This window comes from Telopea speciosissima, chromosome 3 (assembly GCF_018873765.1).
Source record: "Telopea speciosissima isolate NSW1024214 ecotype Mountain lineage chromosome 3, Tspe_v1, whole genome shotgun sequence".
NCBI lineage: Eukaryota > Viridiplantae > Streptophyta > Magnoliopsida > Proteales > Proteaceae > Telopea > Telopea speciosissima.
In genome coordinates, this window is record NC_057918.1 from 61,368,838 (window position 1) to 61,384,588 (window position 15,751).

The following is a 15,751-nucleotide window of genomic DNA, read 5'->3' on the forward strand; positions in this document are numbered from 1 at the left end:
GGCTCCGACCATTGAAGAATTCCGGGCTTGCATGATGTCACCCCCTCGAGAAAAGTCATTCCTCCCAACTATGAAGAAAGAACAGCTCTTCAAAAATTTGGGAGATTTCTTTGCCATGAATAAGAAGGAGTTAAAGCAAGTTCTCAATTATGACAAGGTGGATGCGATGAAAGTTGTGAAGATCTTCAACAACAACGGATTTGAAGAAGAAAGACAGATTCGATGCAGAAAGTGGGCATACTTATTCTATATGATTGGGAGGTACTTGTTAGCATCTCCAGGAAACGGCATGTCGTCAATAATTGCAGAAGTGGTGAGGCAAATTGAAGAAGGATGCGACATTGCTCCTACCATTTTAGCAGAAACATTCAAAGGGTTTGATACCATGAGTCGAGTCTCGAAATACGTGCATGATTTCTTTCATGGATCTCCGTGAGTATTCCAAGTATGGTTGATGGAAAAACTAAAACTGGTCACACCAATTCCGTGTCCTCACCTCCGGCCTATGCATTATCAAATACAAAGGGAAAAGTCAAAATTCCACAAGGTCCAAGACTGGAAGAAATATTTGGAGGAGAGAGATGTCCAAGACATCCAGTGGAACTACCCTTGGATGAAGGCCGAGAGAGAAAAATCAGAAACATCAGGGAACAATTATGTGAGATTCATGGGTTTAACTCACATCAGTTTTTATATCACTTCCTTAGTATCTCCGAGGCAGGAACAACCTAAGATGGAAAATTTCAGAACCTCAGAGATGTGACACAAGAAGTGGTGATGCTATTATCCGAAAAATGTTACAAATAAGTGATATCAATTAGATGTTCCTATCTTTACTTGTTTGTCTTTCTTTTCTCAATTTCTCTGTCCTTGCTCATGTAATGGAACCATTTACCAATGGAATTTGTGCTTCTAAGGAAAGGGATGGAGTCTCATGTGCATTTCAAAGAAAGAAATATCCAATGAATTCATAGACAATTCGTTTGTGTACAAAAAAAAAAAGAGAAGAAAAGTGTACATAAAAATTGCACCAGTATCCATACCAAAGTGTATAAACAAAAAAGAGAAGGGAAGGAAAATAAATGTACATAAGTGTAAAAATATTTCCAAATAAAAAAAAATATAAAAGAAAAAAAAAAAAAGAGGAGCGGTCATGACTCAGGGGAGTAATCGTCAACATCCAAGCCTCCCCCCTCTCCGCTTTGGGACGCTATCAAGGCATCCCTCTCGACCTCAGCCCACGTAAGGTTGAACTGCAGCTGATCATTTGCAAGCCTAAGTCTCTCAATCTCTCTCCGACAATGGTCGAGCTCAACCCTCTAAAAAAGGAGAGAGAAAGAGAGAGAGAGAGAGGAAAATCAAAAGATAAGCAAGAAATAACAATAATAAAAATTGAAATAAAAAAAAAAGAAAGAAAAAAAAGAAAAGAAGAAAGGGGGGGGGGGGGAAGAGACAAAGTATTACCATACTATGGCCTGCGTCCACACGCGAGATGATCATCTCATCCATGCTCGCCATCATGCGCCTCATATCGGCGTATCGGCTCGCATCCACCTAAACATGATAACCACCCAAGATGTCAAGAGTGTGAAAAATAATGGATGAAGTTAGGAAAGTCGGATGTGCTTACCCCGTCATAAGGAAGAGGGAGGCCTAGGTCCGTATCCGCAGCCCGAGGGGGTGGTAAGATGACCTCAACCATCCCAGGCTCGTGGTGGCTAATGAACCACGAATGATACCCTGGAATGTGGTCGTCTGGACCAGTAATCCTCAGGGTTGGAACCTCTCCAAAAGGCCCAACACCTGACTCCACCTCCCCTACTCGGGAGGCGCGAGAAGAACTCCCACCACCATAGACCCCTGGAATCATGGGGCGACCTGGAAACTGTCAAGAGGAGAAACACATCAGAATAAAAGATAGATTAACAATCTAAGAAGAAGAGGGGAAAATGGAGAAGATCTTACCTGAGGACCCTCGCGGGTGAGGGGGACGGAAACTGTCTCTCGAAGAAGGAAGTCGGTGTAGTCCGTCTCGGCTAGCACCAACCCAATCGCGGGCTCACCAACCCTCCAGTGCCTGATCTCATCTCGATCCATCAAGGCTGGCTGATGGACCCGAGCAGGAGGAGGGCAGGGCACCAAGCGAGCCTCAGACCACTGCAGGGACACTCGCTCTCCCAAGTAAAAAGCAAACCCCCATGGGCCCTCAAAAAGGACCCTACGAGTGGAGAGAGCTGAGGCCCTGTCAAACATGTCCGGCTCTAAAATCACCTCCCCCAAATAAGGACGGAGAGAAGCCTGTCAAGAGAGACATCAGATCAATGCAAAAATAAAAAGGAAGAGGAGAAAAGAGAAAATAAGATAAACAATCACTTTAAATTTACCTCGGTCGGCTGTAGCTCGTTCAGGAGGCCACGAATGGACCCAAGGTCCTTATGGCGATCACTCCTAAGCAAGTGGGACTTACGCCATCGCGTAGTCCGAGGAAAGGTGGTTCCGGGGTCATCCCCAGGTCTGAAAGTAGGGACCCGAAACCGAAGGATCTCATAGCTCCACGTCTGCAATAGGCAATCATAAATGAGCTCAAAAAAGTAAGAATAAAATGAAAACAAAAAAAGAGAGGGAAAAGAGAAAAAGGCAAAGTTGAGAGAACTCACCCATAAGACATAGCAACATCCGATCAGGTTCGATGACCCCACAACCAGATAATCTAACATATCCAGGAAGTAGGCGTACGCCGAGCCCCCCCAATCGTAGCCCGCGGCCACGTCAAAATGCTCAAAGAAGTGAACATATGCGGCGTCGGCTGTCACCGTACCCGTCGTATCGCTGAAGATCACCTCCGCCAGCAAGAATAGGAGGAAGCATCGAGCCTGCTGATCCTGAAGGGCGGACGGCGACTGGTCTGTAACAACCCTCTCATCCCAGCTACCCCTCAGGACCGACGCGGGGATCTCTCTCCCTGTAATGGCAATCCCTCACTACTGCCTGTAGTACTCCAGGCGCTCTGATGGCTCTACCGAGGCTATAATCCTCTCCTCCGGAGTCAGTGTCACGGGTAATCCACCAAAGGGGAGTCCCGTGATCATGTAGAAATCTAAGGGGGTGACCGTCGCCTCACCAAAGGGAAGGTGAAATGTATGGGTGCTCGGCCACTACCTCTCTATCAGAGCTCTCATAGTCGGACTGTCCAACTCGAAAGCTAGGGACGAGGCGATGTGCCCCAGCCCAGTCCGAACAACCCGCGACTGTATCGCTGGGCAAAGTGTGCGGTACCACTCTGAAACAGCCTCCAGCCCGTAATATTTCTTGGGCGAAGGAAGGGAGCTGCCCTGCAAAGAAAAATAAGGCAAATGGTTAGCCGAGATAGTGAGGACAACAATTAAACAATTAAATAAATAAAAAAACAAAAAGAAAAAAAGAGAGAAAGAGGGAGAGGCTGTAAAAGAAGGTGTCACCTAGATTTGCATGCCAAAGGACACTTAGGGTAGTGTCTGATGGCCTCGCTTTGATTTGTGTGCCACTAGGTGCCCAGGAGGGTATCTAGAGGCGTTACCTTGATTTGCATGCCAAAGGCCACTTAAGGTGGTGTCTGATGGCCTTACTTTGATTTGCGTGCCACTAGGTGCCTAGGAGGGTATCTAAAGGCATTACCTAGATTTGCATGCTAAAAGACACAGGTGGTTAAGGTGGTGTCTCGACGTGCCTCACTTTGATTTGCTGCGTGACAGTTGGATGCCTTGGAGGGTATCTAGAGGCATTACCTAGATTTGCATGCCAAATGACACTTAAGGTGGTGTTGATGGCCTCGCTTGGATTTGTGTGCCACTAGGTGCCTAGGAGGGTATCAGAGGCGTTACCTAGATTCACGTGCCAAAGGACACTTAGAGTAGTGTCTGATGGCCTCGCTTTGATTTGTGTGCCACTAGGTGCCTAGGAGGTATCAGAGACATTACCTAGATTCGTGTGCCAAAGGATACTTAGGGCAGTGTCTGATGGCCTCGCTTTGATTTGCATGCCACCGGGTGCCTAGGAGGGTATCTAGAGGCATTACCTAGATTTACGTGCCAAAAGACACTTAGGATATTTGTCTGATGGCCTCGCTTAAATTTGTGTGCTGCTAGGTGCCTAAGATGATATCTGGGGGCATTACCTACATTTGCGTGCCATTAGGAGCATTGGGGCAGAATCTAGGGGCATTACCTCTAATCTATGCGATGAAGTATGAAGCTAATATAAATAAATGCATAAATTGAAAGGGAAAGAGTAAGAATACTGACCTGGCCCCATATGGAGCGACAACCATGGCGGGCCATGTCGGCCAAGGTGACCCCTGAAAGATACCATGCAGCCCGTGCATCGCGATCAGTGGTACCGAGTAGTGGCTCCCGGTGAGACTAGCGTCCTCGTCGGCGGAAAGACATGGTGTGAGCAAATAAACAGGGTTTGAAGTCGAAAATAAAAAACAGCAGAGCTTCGCAACAGAAATGGGAGTGAAGGAATGAGGGAGGGAACCCTCTATTTATAAATTCTCTATCGCGCCCACGGCGCCGTGGAATTCTCCACGGTCCCGTGGAACAGCGGCCCACGGGGCCGTGGAGGATTGCCCACAGAGCCGTGAAGTCTGGCATGGTGCCGTGCACACGGGGCCGTGCAAGCACGATGCCGCCCATACACAGGGTCGTGCCGACCCCCACACGGCGCCGTGGACCCAAAAAAATAAATAAATAAATAAATAAATAAAATAAAATAAAATAAAATAAAAAAAATAAAATAAAATAAAAAAAATAAAATATATATATATATATAAAATATCCCCAGTGAAATCCCTCAATACTAACTTTCGGTCGAGTGGTGCCTTATCACCCTCCAGACTTGATGGTTTCGGTCGAGTGGAACCTTATAACCATCCAAGTTTAACTTTTGGTCGAGTGGTGCCTTATCACCCTCAAATTGGATCTTCGGGCCGAGTGGTGCCTTATCTAGATTTTCGGTCGAGTGGTGCCTTATCACCCTCCAGACTTGATGGTTTCGGTCGAGTGAAACCTTATAACCATTCAAGTTTGACTTTTGGTCGAGTGGTGCCTTATCACCCTCAAATTGGATCTTCTGGCCGAGTGGTGCCTTATCTAGATCTTCGGTCGAGTGGTGCCTTATCACCCTCCAGACTTGATGGTTTCGGTCGAGTGGAACGTTATAACTATCCAAGTTTGACTTTTGGTCGAGTGGTGCCTTATCACCCTCAAATTGGATCTTCGGGCCAAGTGGTGCCTTATCTAGATCTTCGGTCGAGTGGTGCCTTATCACCCTCCAGACTTGATGGTTTCGGTCGAGTGGAATCTTATAACCATCCAAGTCTGACTTTTGGTCGAGTGGTGCCTTATCACCCTCAAATTGGATCTTCGGGTCGAGTGGTGCCCTATTTAGATCGTCGGTTAAGTGGTGCCTTATCACCCTCAAAATTCTATCCCAGTGGAGTCCCTCATATTCGATCTGGTAGGCCGAGTGGTGCCTTACCTAGGTCTTTGGTCGAGCGGTGCCTTATCACCCTCAAAAATTGTTTGAGCAATAAAGATTTGGTTCTTTCGAGTTTTTCTTTTGAGGATTATCGAAAGATTTCATCGCGATTGACTGCCTGTTTTTAGCAACTTTGCCGCCTTTGAGCAAAGCGTCAGCAGTACATGCTCTTGGTGACAAAATTAGTTGGTCTTTTGTCTTTACCCTTCGGCTGTTGGCACAGGCCTCGGCCAAAGAGGGGCAAACTGTAGACACTGATTTTTGTCACCCCCTAATTGGCGATGATGACAACGGGACATGGACGATGGACGATGCATCCCCCCCCCCTCTTTTTAGACCCAAAGATACCTGGCCCATAGGACCAAGAACCATGCTGAGCACAAAATGGCCCATTTTAGGCCCAAAAACAAGGAAAAATGGCACTGCGCGCCCACGGCGCCGTGGACGCCTTCCCACGGCACCGTGGGAAGGTGTACCGGATTTCCACGGCGCCGTGGAAAAGCCCCCCACGGTGCCGTGGAGGACTTTTCGGCCAGGAGAGAGAAAAGGTCCCTCCCTATAAATAGGAGGGTCCCCTCCCACATTTCCCAAGGAATTTTGGGTAGAGAGACCCTCCCCAAGTGATTCCTAGTATCTTTTCCCCCTTTTCACCCTCATTTCTCCTCCTCTCATGAGTGTGTGAGTATGTGAGGTTTCCCTGGGGTGGACAGATCCTTCGATTGTCCCTCTGAGTATAGAGCACTTTGGCTCCTTAGCTTTGGTATCCCGTCTGTGCACGGATAACCATCGAAACTCCCTTGTTACAGACGTTATTCTATCTATTTATTCTTTTCCAAATCACTCGAAAGAGCCGTTACTCCGTCGCGAAAGAAGCAGCATCAGTCCATTCGTCCATCTCCCCTGAGCCAGGGGCATACAACCATACAGGTATAATTATTACATTTTTGTCGATCCAATGTAGTCCTTTCATATTTTACCGCTTTAGTCTGCACTTTTCACATATATAATGTAGTTTATTGTACTTTAGTTTAATTCATAGCACCTGAATGTAGTTCATAATATCCCCCATCCCCGTAATAAGAGAGAAACAACATTCGTCCTTACGTAGCATCTAACACAGAGAGTCCGGCTTCGGCCGGGCGAGGTGGGTGCCTAACACCTTCCCACACTCGTAACCTGACCCCTTACCCGAACCTTTGGTTGGACCATATGGAGTCACGTAGCCCGATTCCGCTCACCACGGGTAGGGCTACACTTAATGGGTCCTAGGCCCTAACCCTAGGTGGCGACTTCTCATTAGGTTAACATATTTTAATGCATGATCCCAATCCCCTATTTATCATATATTGACAATGTTATCCACATCCATACACACACACATGTATCTCCCAAAACCCTATGTCACCAATACACTAGCAAGAAGGGCTGAGGAAACCTTCGTCCCGGAGGACCGCGGTACTTACACATTGTCTTTTTGGGGCTGTGTTCTTTTTAACCGTCGACTGAGATTGCTAAGAATCACTTGATACTTAGTCTGACTATCGGTGAGGGACTCACCGAAGGGCTTGTTACTTAGTCTAGTGGTTAGAGAGGAGGTGTTACCTTTCTCTTCCGTGCTGCGTAGGCACGTAGTTGAGTTTCGATAAAGTTATGCACCCACAAACCGATGGATAGAACTTTTCTATCCAAAAACTTAATTGGTATATAGTGTTGTGTCGGGTGTTGGTTTTGTAGTCTTGTGTGGGTAAAAGTATGAAAACTGAAACTGAAGGATTTAACAAAACTTTACTCAACAATGGATATGAGTGGAGTAATGGGTCACTGAATGTCCCCTCCGTTATTGGGAGCGAACAGTAGGGATTCCATCAATGTTCCAATTCATTCTAAAGTTGAGTCAGGTATTGGAGAATCAGAAGTGAAAGTCTTCAGAGTAAAAGCCTTGTAAGAAAAGTAGTACAGATCTATGCCAGTCAACACCAATTGCCTAATTCCTCTACCTTTTCGCAAAATACAACAAAGTCGGGGATTTAATCCTTAAACTACAAAGGGTAAGACTTAGAAAATTTTGTTAAAAATAGAAATATTTATACTATGACCAAATGGAATCATAAATATGAATTTTTAATGTTATTTTGTGTATTGAACATGGTACACTGTTATAACAAGTAAGAAGGGTGTAAACAGAGAGAACAAATGGAACTTGCATGTTTGGATGCTAAAATCCTAGTAAGGCATATAAATAAGACTAATCGCCCCATTTGCAAAATCTCTAAGTCCATCTGAAAAATTAATAGTAAATTTAGAGGTGAAAATCCTTGATTCACAAGTAGAGAACACTTAAAAGTTAAGGAAAATGAGATTTGTTTAGGTGATGGTCAAATGTCACCACTAACCTGAAACTATAATGCTAACATATGTTTAGGACATGGCATGCCATATAAAGGAAATAAAAATCCAACCTAGAGCATGCTAGCAACTTTAACATATGCAATAAAAAAAAAAAATCTAGTTTTGATTGGTGAAACAAGGGAGGTGTAACATATACAACTTGTATCAAGTGGTAGAGACACAATTAAAATCTTACATTAACAATCCAATCCGTATATAATAAAGGAAATTGGGAATTAAACCTTGGGTTGGGTTTTCTTTCTCAAAACCTTGTCTAGATCCTTGGTTTGGAAATTCAAAGTCCATGAAAGTAGTATTATGTAAACCTTATATAGTATTAATAGGTTGATGTTATGTTGCAAACAAATTTCTAATGGAAACAAAACCACAATAGCAGGTTTTGCCGAAGAACTTAGATTTATCAATTTCGACCCCATGCTTAAGAGCATAGCTCTAAAGACTTGGAGTCAAACAAACACTTGGACAAAGAATAATCAATGCAAACTAAAAAAAAAAATTTGCTTGAAACCCTTGGTGAGCATGCCCAAGAACATAGAGTCAATGCTATAACAACCACACATAGGACAAATGGGTCAAGATTCAATCATAAACAATGCACCAATAGGAGATAAAGCACAGCAGCAAAAAAAAATAAATTTTGCAAACTAGTGATTTTAGTTCTCAACCTCAAGTTGAGACCATAGCTTGAAATGCTTTAACATCAAATAGAATGCTCACAATGGCTATAATTGATGAAAGAAATTGAAAAGAAAACACATGACCATGTCTAATTCGGGTAGAGAATGAGAATCCTTGTACGGTTAGGGGTTTCCCAAATTTGACTTAGATTGATGGTTTAGCTTGACTACACTATTTTAAAGCTAATTTCTAATTTTACTGCATTGAAACGTATAACGTTTTAAAGCTGATTTTTTATTTTTACTACATTAAAAACTACTCTGTTTTAAAGTTAATTTCTAACTTTGCTACATTGGAACCCATTCTGTTTTAAAGCTAAAGCTCTGATTTTTCCTTACTTTGAAAACCTATTATGTGTTAGAGTTTTGGAGCTATACTTAGGACCCAAATCCCACAACCCAATGTAGGTCTGATTAGGATGAGATTTTGGGGTTTTAGCAAAAGAAAAAAAAAATCCGTCGGATCTTCAATCGGATCATCTCCCAAGAAGATTCAACCAAGAATCTGATTAGACCAACACCTATGTTTTGGCCCATGTTGTGGAGCCGACTTGTTCTCCTTTTTGTCCCCCACCTTTTATGACTCGTCATGTACATTTGCGGATGAAGTACCCCTCTCTTTTCGAGTTATAAGGTACGCCAAATTTCGGGGACAAAATTTCTTGTAAGGTTGGGAGAATGTTATACCCGCACCTAAACTACACCCTAATTCTTCGGGCCACGTTGAACTTTCATTGGTAGATGTTGCGACGCTGCCAACGGTTAACACCTGTGACCTTAAGCCATAGCAGTCAGGGTGATAACTGAAATAAAAGGGTAGACTTTCGATCTAATGGGCGATGTGACCGCGTGAAGGTGAGCATTTAATCCTTAAATATCATGTGTACGTGCTTCCTTAGTAACCCTCGAAAGGTGGGCCAAGCCCAAGGTCTAATGCCTTGGGTTTACCCTATTTTTGTAGGACTGGACCCTGAGCTGGATTCACAGGGGTGAGTCCACCCTTGCTGTAAGGTTTATTTTGGGTAAAGTGTTGTGGGACCCACTTGTCCCGTGTCTTAGATTTCATCGTGGTGCCCCTGGACATGGTGGGCCCCACCCTCTTTTATATTTTGTGTTGGGCATTAAAAGTGGGCCCTATAGACCCAACTTAACCTAAAAATGGATTTTGAGACTTAAGGACCAAACATCCAGGCTCGGGTTCACGCATGGATTCACATCCAGGCTTGGATCCGACCTTGTATCTGATGCGGGTTGGATACGAAATTTTAAGAATTTTGTGTAATACATTATTATATGTATTTAAATGGATTATATTATAATAATGTTACTCTATAAATTAAGATGCAATATAATATTATTTTAATACAAGTTATGTACAATATAATAATATGGTGTTTATGTTTATATCTATATATATGTTTATATATGCTTTAAATAGCACATGGGTTATGTTGTATTACTTAAATAAATAGTGAAGTAGGAGGTGGCTAGAAAGCATGTGGTGGCTTGTTGGATAAATAACGAAGTAGGAGGTGGCTAAGAATGGAAGTAATGGTTGGTGGAACAAAGCCACCTAGCCCATGCAAGGTGGAGGTGTCATTTAGTGAGGCTTAGCAATGGTTTCCTAACTAATCTAAAAACTCAACGATTGAATTAGTTCTGCAAAATTGAAAGGAAAAAGAGAAGAAGAAAAAGAAAAAGAAGAAGAAGAAGTGGAGGAAGAACTTGAGATCCCATTTTTTATTTTGAAGGTAGGGACTCCACTCTCTCTTCCATTTTTCTATTAAGACTATTGCTGATTTGTCAACCCTATTCTCTTACCCAATTGCCTTAGGATCAAGCTTGAAATCAGTCCTCCCTATTCTTGAGTTCCTTAATGAAATCTAACTAAGCAAAGTCTCACTAAAAACTTGAAATTTAACTGTTTTTCAAATATAGAATTTATAGTAACTATTACCCAATATTAATCTTTGATAGTTCCTTTGGAATCTATGGAAATGGAGTTAAATCACCTCTATGGGGAGCTTGATGGTCATCTCTAAGACCATTATTGACTTTCTATTTAACCCCTCACTTGAATCTAGGGTTTCAAATGGAAAACCTAAGATTTTGGTCATTATGGTGGTTTATTCCATACATCCATCAATTCCTTGATAGAAGTAGGTTATGGTGACCCAAGTAGACCCAAAGACCTCTTCCCCAAGTCCTTGTGACTTAATACCCAAGTGAAATCAAGTTAGGAAGCTCAAACCTTAGGAAATTCGAATTTAGCAGAGGTGGACCCAGGAGTGGACCCAGCCCAGAGTCCGCCCCATAAGTCCGCATGCTTGCTGATTCGCGCTGGACCCAGGACTGGACTCAGACCAGAATCCACCCAAGAGTCCAGTCCTAGTTTTTAGAGCATTCTGCCCCGGTTGGACCCAGACATTGTGCCTCCACTCAAGAGTCCACTTGGACTCTATTATCCTTCCTTAAAGCTTAACCTTTGGAGACCCTCCTACCTTACCTAAGTTACTTTGTCACACTTCTTCAGGTAATATTACTCTTACGGTGAGGCTTATCATTCATTGATAGACAATGAACCCTAGTAAACGAGTCGCAAATTAATAGGTGAGTGGGTGTGGATTTGATTTAATTTGGGAGTATTTTGCATTATGTTATGCTTGTATGCCATGTTTGTGGAAATTGTGAATGTATGCATTATGAATGTGGCTTGTTAATGTCTTCATCATATTTACAATTCGTCTATCATGCGCCGTGTCGTGCTGATATCCGGGTGATAGATGGTATGGGACGTTGATGCACCCGAAATACCTCTCGATATGATAGTATCATTTTGTATCATACGGTTTGTGCTATTGTATGATTTGTCATGCTCCGTGTCGTGCTGGTACCCGGGTACTAGATGGTATGGGAGGTTGATGCACCCGGAATACCTCTCGACACGATAGTTCATATAGTATTCGGTTAGGGTTATGATCCCCTTGCTACGACCCTTACCAACAGGGGTTTAGGTATTGGGTAACCAAGGCTCCCTATGTGCCTGACGAGTGAGACGAGGTCAGGTCAGGGATGACCATTGGTTATCGGGGTTTGCCTCTGGGTGGCGAGTGGCTTCTACCGGCGCGAGCCCCATTGTGACAATTGAGGTCACATTTCAGTGATAAGATAAGTGATCCACGATGTTACCCGAGTTGTTGCAGTAACAAGTACCTAGTGAGTTAGACATGTTTGCTAGGTGGCTAATATTATTAATTAATTCATGCATCATGGACTATGTGTTATTACTTGTATGTTCCCCATCCCCTCACTGGGCTCAGTGGAGCTTACCCCTCTTTGCGCAACCTTTTTAGATGCGTTGCAGGTGATGTTTTGGTAGAAATCTCGGTGGCTCTTTCTTTTGGATATATTTTGCTCGATGTTGCTGACGTGCTGTCGATGACTTCTATCTGTGATGTTGATTAGATGTTGATGACTGTGCCAATGGGGCACTTGGATCGAGACATTTTTTTTTGTTTCTTTTAAGTTTTCCTCATATGTATGGTATAAACTCTTTAATATTACTGTTGTTCTTAGTTTTAGTTAATCTCTTGAGAAAAGATGTAATATATTAATTGTCTATCACTTAGACTTTTGAACACTTTTATTATTGTAAACGTTGTCGCACTTTTGTATATACATTTACTTTTATTGTAAATGTATTTCTTCCTGCACTCTAGCATACATGTGAGTTGTATTGAGTTGACTGTGATTCGAGCCACTGTATCGAGATCTTGGCGGTGTGGGGTGACACGTGTCATCCTAATTATACCCCTTTTTATTGTATTTTATCCCTTTTTGGGATGGGGGCGTGACACATATCACCTCTCTCCTTCATCGGTTGACTACATCGTTTACAATCAGGGCTTAGGCCTCTCAGCTTTTTCCTTGGGATTGAAGTCCCATTGGAATCTTGTTATCTTAGTATTGGTACATCTCTGATCTCCTTCAACAGGTAGGTACGATGGATTGCAAACCGGTGTTAACACCAATGGCTACCACTACCAAATTGTCTACTTCAGGGGGTGAACCCATAACTGACCCTTCCCAGTACAGATCAATTGTTGGTGCCCCGTAGTATGTCACTCTGACACACCCTGACGTTGTTTACTCTGCCAGTCATGCCCGCCAGTTTATGTTCGACCCATAGGCGTTCACTTGTTAGTTGTAAATTCGCATCTTGCGTTATCTACAAGGCACCCGGACCCATGGTTTACTCATTCAAAGATATGCAAATATCAGTCTCCAAGCCTTCAGTGATGCAGACTAGGCTCGGAGCAGTGATGACCGAAAGTCAATGGGTGGCTATGCCCATTTTATGGACCCAATCTAATTTCTTGGGCTTCCAAGAATCAATGGACTGTGGCAAGTTCTTCTACCGAGACCAAGTACAAGGCCCTTGCAGATGTCTGTGCTGAACTTACATGGTTGTGCCCTCTCTTCATTGAAGGTGGCATCGGTGTTACCCCTACTCTAATCCTATGGTGTGACAACATTAGGTCCACATATCTCTCAGTCAATCCCATATTTCACGCCTGCACCAAACATATGGAAATTGATTTCCACTTTGTTCGGGATAAAGTGCCTAAGAAAGAGTTGAATGTCTAGTTCATTTCCACCAAGGACCAGCTAGCTGACATTTTTACGAAGTGTCTGTCGACATCTTGGTTTTCCTTTCTCAAGAACAAGTTGAAGATTCATTGCCTCAAATCTCCTCCTTGACTCCTTGAGGGGGTGTATCAACATCATATTCTCTCACAGCTAGCATGCGATATCACCTTCTTTTTTTGACCACAAGAATATTAAACACTAGTATATTTACTTGTATCAAGTTAACACATGCAAGCGGTGCTTTGGCAGTCAACTACACCTTCATCGTCTTGTGAGTGTTGACACACAGAGAGAGAGAGAGAGAGAGAGAGAGAGAGAGATGGATGGGTGGATGCGGAGCTGGAGCAAGCGAGGACATAGAGATCTGACACTAGTGTGAGACTGAGAGTAGAGGAAGGTCCGGCCATCGTAGGAAAGCATGGTTAATTTGAATAATCGACAGAAGGACTGAAGGAATTGCAATGGAATCGGGTAAAACGGCCGATCCGGATGATCAGTTGCTTGCCCGATCCACCTGTACACTATTCACTAGAATCGGAATCAACCAACCATCGATTCTGGTTCAAATCGGCCAAATCTACTATTCGATTTGATTTTTAAAATCATGGGAAATTGCGATCTCTTCTCACTTGAGAAATCTATTCCTCAGAAATCTTTTCATTTATATCAATAATAAAATGAAAAAAAAAAAAAAAAAAAACCCCAATATTTGATTTGTACAGAATATTAAATTCATTCAATAATGTTGGTTCAAGATCAGAAAAAATAACTATGCTGCTCCATGGGCTGCGGGTGTAATAACCAAGAGTTCTTCATCTGTTGCATGGCAGTCTCACCATAGAACTGAGCCTTCACCAAACAGAAATGTGTACAAAAACCAATCGATGGTGAACCCACACGGCAAGTCTTAAGTATATAACAAACTGGGTTACAATTCAATCCCCTTCCTTGAATCACTACTCCCCAAGCTCTTGTGCTTGATTCATCATCATCATCTCCTCTTCTTCCTCCATTGTCTTCTTCATTCTCATCTTTGAGTTCTTCAACAAGGATGATTCCATCAGGAGTTGAGCATTCCCCTCTCTCCTCCCTTTCTTCCCATCTCTTCTGGATAAATGGCCATTCCTCAGCCGATGCCTTCTCCTTGTTCAACCGTGTCACCTTAATCTTCCCATTCATCTTTGAAGAAAACACATGAACCAAGAACGGAGCTTCTCCTATTTTCTTTACAATCTCACTTACCGATTCTCTCATCCACACATCCAGTGTTTCGGTAGTGATTTCTCCCTTTCCGGTATCACTACTCTTTTCATTGCAGAAGCTAAGATTCTCATAGACTACAGGAGGCATAGAGGGAAGTTTCCAGGCGTTTTCGGTGGTGTTGATCTGCTGAGAATTAGACTTCAGCATCGCTTGAGGGAGTTGCGGACGGCACGAACAGTTCCGCAGTGATTGTCGTTGCTGCAGCTGATCGGTATTAATGTTGAGAGAAGAGAGGAATGGTTTTCCAACGCTATTACCACAACGTAGACCCACAAAATCCATCTTCTTCCGTAGAAGAGATCGATAAGCAAGTGGTTTTAGAAGCGATTCAAGAGAGGAAGAGAAATTCAGAGTTTGAAACAAAGCGGGATTGAATCTAATATTCCTAAGGAGACGCGACGGGAGCAGGGAGGAACGAGCTAGGGAGGGGGATTCCTTTCTCTCCTCCGGCTCTCCTCTAATAATGTGCATGAGGAAGGAATAAGGATAGTGCGTGGGGACCCCACATCTTCTCTGACGTGGTTTTATCATTTTATTTTTTGCTGAGAACGTGGATTTGTCACGTTGGCATGGGCGTTGTAGTAGTAACCGATGAAAACCGGTTACCGTTCTGAAAAAAATCGGATTTGTGAATCGGTAAATTTAAATCAGTATCGGCCAAAATCAATCAAAATTTTAGTCGATTCGAATTGAATTATTCAACGAAAGATTCCATTGAATTGCTAAGTTTTGGGTTTTAACACCCTGGATCTGGAACATGAGTGCATGTTTGTGCTTGACTCAAGATTTTAGTAATCGGTATTGGAATCAGTCTCTGATATTATTCCAGATCAGTCTGTATTGATCAGATTTACCTCTGATTTCTTTAAAAACTAAGATTTTCTTTTTTATATTTTTGCTCTTATTTATACTGATCCATCTCCATTGATACCGATACGAGTCGGTGGATCCAGCCGATACTCAAACCATGGCTTGACTCTATGTCTTTGTCTCACTATTTTTTTCTTCTAAAAGTTAAAAAGGTAAAAGATTTCCTACAATAATTGATGTACGTGGAAACCTGCGACTGGTTGTGCTGGTTTCACAATGCGGAAAAGGTTGTGTTTTAAACGTGTTGAGTGGGTGTGAAAGCGTGGGGGCATGTGGCTTCGGGGACGAAGCTCGTGCGGGATGCTGCCCCTTGCGTGGTGTGCTGCTCTCGGCCCTTCAATTGAGATGTGCTCACCAACTAGATT

General features: G+C 43.1%; 1 protein-coding gene across 1 annotated transcript; it reads right to left on the reverse strand.

Moving 5' to 3' along the window:
• Positions 1-13,966: 13,966 nt before the first annotated feature.
• On the reverse strand, positions 13,967-14,796 carry LOC122653595. The gene has a single exon (XM_043847488.1). The coding sequence runs from the start codon at positions 14,661-14,663 to the stop codon at positions 14,010-14,012; it is 654 nt and encodes a 217-aa protein (XP_043703423.1). The 5' UTR covers positions 14,664-14,796; the 3' UTR covers positions 13,967-14,009.
• Between the last annotated feature and the right edge of the window lie 955 nt (positions 14,797-15,751).

Excerpts from the sequence above, each read along its gene's own strand:
- LOC122653595 (XM_043847488.1), bottom strand. The coding sequence starts at position 14,663 with ATGCTGAAGTCTAATTCTCAGCAGATCAACACCACCGAAAACGCCTGG.